Source organism: Anneissia japonica, unplaced genomic scaffold (genome assembly GCF_011630105.1).
Source record: "Anneissia japonica isolate Jap-2015-1 unplaced genomic scaffold, ASM1163010v1 scaffold20265_len17656_cov114, whole genome shotgun sequence".
Classification (NCBI taxonomy): Eukaryota; Metazoa; Echinodermata; class Crinoidea; order Comatulida; family Comatulidae; genus Anneissia; species Anneissia japonica.
Window position 1 is genome coordinate 8694 of NW_022717852.1, and position 5655 is coordinate 14348.

Here is a 5655-nt window from a genome sequence, read left to right on the forward strand (position 1 = left end):
GAGACAGTATATATACATATTTAGTAATTTTGATGTGTTGCTTTTTTTATTACATTCTATTTAAAAGAATCCTTTCATCAAATTTGTATTATATCATTGACTTACAATTATTGCATCCCAATCGCATGAATAAATATTGACGTTATGACTCCAATGAGATCCAGCGTAACAGATAACTAACAAAAATTATCATTAGTTGTATGTTATTTTCTTTGCTTTAGATTATCTCCGCACACTTCTTGGTCATCTGAATTATCTACCCGAGCAATACCAAGAATTTCTACAAGATGCTACTGATTGGTGCAACCAAAACTTTCCTGTCAATCAACGAGGAAACCAATATATGCGACTTGAAGTAATGATGCTCCAAGCCAAAAAAAACTAAATTACTGAAGATCAGATAAATAGCCTGAGAGCCGCACATTTCAGTTATCACAACGGAGGTCTCTGTATAGGACCATACTGTACCTATATGAATTTAAATTAAGCTTAGACTTACGAGACTAAATTACTATGGCGCCATTCATTCTGAATTTGTTGGCCTGCAGAATTTTAGAAACTATTTTTGATTAATATATTTTCAATATATATGTGAAATATCCCTAATACCGAAATCAATACATACTATTCACAACCACTGGTTCACCAAAATATGAATGACTGGGTGTATAATCTAATTCATATATTTTACAGTAGACCCTTAAGTTGGTTGGTAATAAATTTGAGGAAACAAATAGTAACTGCAAACTTGGCAACAATAGCATCAGACAGAAAAAAGATGGAAAATGTTAGAGGAGGGCTTCACACAGCAGTGGGTGAAAAAGCCTGATGATGACGATCATCATCATGATGGAATAGTAGTTACAGCAGTTACAGTGGTAAATTATCGTAAATCAACAAACAACCTCCCCTTGATAACAATGATTTCAAAGATATATTGACAGTGTTAAAGTAAATATAAGATTAGATTTAACAGCCAAACTGTTTTAACATTAGTAAATTACTGCAAACATTTTATTTTGTTACTAAACCAAGATGGACCTTTCCGCTAATCCCCGCCCCTTGGATACGGTTGCTAAGATTCCGCAAAACGACAGCATAAATTAGTTAAGCCCTGACAATTGGATATGATGGCTATGATCCCGCATAACATACGTGCTTCTTGTAAGTACGTGTTATTAGCCCTGTTCTGATTGGTTCATAAGCAGGGCTTATTTAAACCATGGAGGAAAAACCTATGTTTAAACCTGTAAATAGGCTGAGAATGAGACTATTCAATGCCCATCTCATATGGTAAATCTATAAAATATATAGAAACATGAATTTGAGTTCTTATGTTTAATAAACAAGGTCATAAAATGTCTTATACATTTCAAGAAAATATTTGAAAATAGCACAGGTAGGTAATTTAGATGATCAACAAGTGCCTGTTAAAAAAGAAATCATATTCTACTACCTATTGACTTATAAATCAATTTATAAATCAATCAATTTTTATTAAAATTATTTTGTACAGTTGAGGGTGGATAGTGCCATAATGACCATTGACCTAGTATTCTAGTGTCTTGCAGTGTCGGAAATCAGTGACATCAAGAGGCAATAATTTTCTCTATAACAACATATCATACTTGATATACAAATCAATAATTTTTAGTTAAAATATATATTTTTTTTCAATAGTAGTAGTGACTATTACATACCTAGTCAATCTTTCCCAGTCATCGAGCAGATTTCCTGAAAAATGGAAATGTCCTAAAGTTTTCCCTATATTTAAAAGTGGTGATAGAACCAAGGCCAGTAATTACAGGCCCATATCAAATTTACCAATTCTTTCTAAGATAATTGAAAGGGTTGTTTTCTGTCTCTTATACACATCTAGATGTGTATAAGAGACAGTATGACTCCAATGAGATCCAGCGTAACAGATAAGAATATCATATGAACGGCCCAGGTCCTGGAACGTTGTCAACGCAATTGATTGTGGGAAGTACATCGGTTTAGTTATGCTAGATTTGAAGAAGGCATTTGATACAGTGGACCATGCCATTCTTATAGAGAAACTCCATTCTTTCAAACTTGATCAAAAAGTTATAAATTGGTTTAGAAACTACCTTTGTGATCGTACACACCTGACCCAGGTAAATGGAGTTCAATCAAGTCTATGTAATAGTGTATGTGGAATCCCTCAGGGATCAATTTTGGGTCCTCTGTTATTTACATTATATGTGAATGATCTACCAAAGCATGTAAATAGTGTACAAATTAGTATGTATGCAGAATGCATTCGTAAAGAGTTTTCTTTTTGTGAAATCATCAACATAAAAAAGATAATCTGAACATGAAATACTACTTTTGAATTGAACATAATAATTCATTATTGATGAAGACATATTTTCTGAATTAAATTTCTGGTTTTCGATGTCAGATAAACGTAAAGCAACTTTAGAAAGTAATGTATTTTTGTCTTCGTTACCCTGTGAGAACCAAGTATCACCACAACCAATACGACATAGTAGATGTTAGACATGATGCACCCAGCATATTTCATTTCTTTCGGTTTTTCTAAGTAGAAAATTATAACATTGAAAAATAAAATTCTAGATTGGTCAGTAATTAATAAATGTAACCAAAATTTGATGACATTAATGTAACAATAAACAGATAATGAAAATCTTAATAGTGTATGTGGAGGAATCCCTCAGGAATCAATTTTTGGGTCCTCTGTTATTTAAATGCGAATGATCTACCAAAGTATGTAAATAGTGTACAAATTAGTATGTATGCAGATGATACAGCTCTTTACTTTGCACACCATATTTAAACACATTATTTAAACCTAGGGAAGAAAAATACCATACAAAATCTAATGATGTCTTGTGTTTGGAAAAACCCAAAACGGAGTACAAAAAGCGAAGTTTTTTGTATCGTGGTGCCAAATTATGGAATAGTCTTGAAAGTGCAGTTCAAAATGCAACAAATGTTTATTCATTTAAACAGTTATTACCCAGTGGTGTAGTGTAAGTTTTTAAATTTGTTTGTTTGTTTGTTTGTTTTTCAAAACTGTTTAGTTAATGGTGTTAATCTTTTCAGTATTTCATCAATATCACGGCCTTGTAGAAGAACACCTTCAGGTAATGCAAGCTTTTCCATGTTTAAACAAAGCCTATTATTATATTATTGCTGAATAATCATTGACCCAGTATATGGTAATAAGGTTATATATTATATACTATAGTATCTTGCCAAGTGGAAGTCCAAAATCAAACATTAGGAGGCCTATAATTGATTGATTGAAGAAACAGAAATATCAGACTCAACTCCGAGACAAAAGAAAATGAAAACCACTGATATTCGAACAGATCAGTATTTTATGTAATGTAATTAAAGTAGTCAATATGCTATGGTTTCCACAGTTGTGTGATTAAGTTCACCTTGCGACAAAAAATCTAATCAACAGTAAAAATTGTACAGTAGATAGGTATTTTTATTACTCTCTCTACCTGCACACTATCATTGTCCAAGATTGGTGATAAGTATAAATATTTACCAGTTAGTTGGATGAATTCTAATCGATTGAAGTGAAAAACTGAAGTAATATTTAGATCTATAAATGAATTAATCTTTAATCAGAGGCTATTCATATTTACATACAATATAATTAAATTAAATCAACATATTTACATATTCAAATATGATATCGATTTCACAATTTGGCACTCTATGAATTCAATTCAATATTTTATTTTCATCATAACAAACGAATGCTCAGTACTCTCTGTCTTAACCTTTATTTTAACTACCAAAACTGAACTACAAACATGAAATGATAGAAATGGCAAAATGGATAGAAAGTAGTAGAATGGTTGATGTTGATGGACGGGGGTAATCCCTGGACCTACTGTTGGCACTGGTTTCAAAAAATATCTTCCCTGTTTCTACAACAATTTTCATAACAGTCACAGTTTGCTCCTACATATTTCAGTTCAGTCATCAGAAAGTCTGAAAGATAAAAACAGCTATGGATGATAATATTAAAAACAATTAAAACAAGCCAAAAATACCACATTATTATTGTAATTTATTTCAGATAATGTATACTGCCACCAAACATAAAAAAGAATAAAAAAATGAATTACGTATTTGTAATAATCACGTTCTCGAAAAAGTACCTCTTATGCATAAGCACCGCACTAATCCTCACTTTCTTTTTAAAAGAGCTGCAGTGCTTATTTCATCATTTATACTAATAGCAGTGCCTCGGCTGAGTGGATAGTTAATTTTACATATTTTACTTTGTTGCCGACATCTGAGATAGTCCCACATTCAATTTTATCATTAATTATTTATATTATGTAATTTTATGTTGTTGTTTGATTGAAATTGTCGTCATTCATATTTTGATAGAGGGCCCCAGAATATCAGCTGGCCTTCCAGGCACAGTTGGAAGGGTTAACCTCTCAGTTAAAATTTAAAAAAATAAAAAAAACCTGGGGCAACTATTTTATACTTACTTCCAATTGGCAAAACATCTCCAAAAAATATAAGCAGCTCCTGGTACATGTCACAAAAAGCAACTGATATTGTAAATTTATCAATGAACAATGTTGAAATAAGACGATAATAGCTCCTCTCCCTCGGCGATGTCTCGCAAAGAAACTAATACAATCGATCAAAGAATTCTAGAAAGTAACATAAAGAATGTTGCACTCAAATTTTGTTATGTAAAAACAGCCAGGACTAGAACATGAAATTAATCACATGTTCACTCACGAAGGTGAGTGGGAAGGGGATTGATGGGGAAAGCAATGTGAGTGGTGTCTGAACGATCAAGTGAGGGGCGTCTGCTAGCATAATAAGGTTATATGTGGTGATTTTAAATTGCTTGAGTGAATTTTTTGCTTTGAACATGTTTAATGAGGGATCCCTCAGCCACGATTGGTAAGCAAGCCACGAGTTTCTCAACTAAGGCTATGTTCTCACACGGCAGCTAACGGTTAGCAGGATCCGGATCCAGCTAACGGTTAGCAGAATCCGGATCCTGCTAACCGTTAGCTGCCGTGCATCCATGCGAGAAAATCCAGAGAAAACGGTTAGCGCTAATGGTTAGCTCCCAATCCGGATACTAGGGCTCTCGTTAGAACCAGGCATTAGTCTACTTGATAGATGACCCCATTTATACGTTTAAGTAAACCACAATTATGGTTTCTAAAGCATCAATAAGATTATATCAGTCATTCAATTGCAAATACACCATTACAATTCTTAACCTTACTTTGCTTTGTGACCTACTGAATTTTACTAACATTATGTTGTTCTTTTTAATAATAAGCAATTCAAAATTTTCATCTATATTTTGAGGTTTTTCTTCATTTTTGGGTGCCACTATACCTACAACACTACATAAATAAATGAAAATAAGCTGTTGTTTTGAAGGGAATATCTGTAGGCAATACACATCATAATGATATATATATAAATCATTAAAGAAAGGTAAATACAGTGTTCAAATAAAGGACATAATAATACATCGTGTAGCATAGCTCTCAACGAATGTAGTCCTGTAAATAAATTAAGAAATTGTGTAATAAAATCCTCTAGCAAGACTCAAACCTGCGACCTCTCGCTGTCAAGGTGAGCGTCATAACCATTAGACCA

General features: G+C 32.7%; 2 protein-coding genes across 2 annotated transcripts in view; one reads left to right on the forward strand and one right to left on the reverse strand.

Annotated features, from left to right (window-relative positions):
* LOC117110372 (juvenile hormone acid O-methyltransferase-like) overlaps positions 1–1847 on the forward strand; it is a 4893-nt gene extending 3046 nt beyond the window's left edge. The window contains exon 3 of the mRNA XM_033253069.1: positions 222–1847. Coding sequence (XP_033108960.1) covers positions 222–385 — 164 coding nt within the window. The 3' untranslated portion in view covers positions 386–1847. The remainder of the gene's footprint in view (positions 1–221) is intronic.
* A 500-nt stretch (positions 1848–2347) lies between these two features.
* Positions 2348–5655, reverse strand: part of LOC117110373 (SET domain-containing protein 9-like) — a gene marked incomplete at its 5' end in the record, with an annotated part of 5605 nt that continues 2297 nt past the window's right edge. The window contains 2 exon segments of the mRNA XM_033253070.1: positions 2348–3999; positions 4512–4679. Coding sequence (XP_033108961.1) covers positions 4670–4679 — 10 coding nt within the window.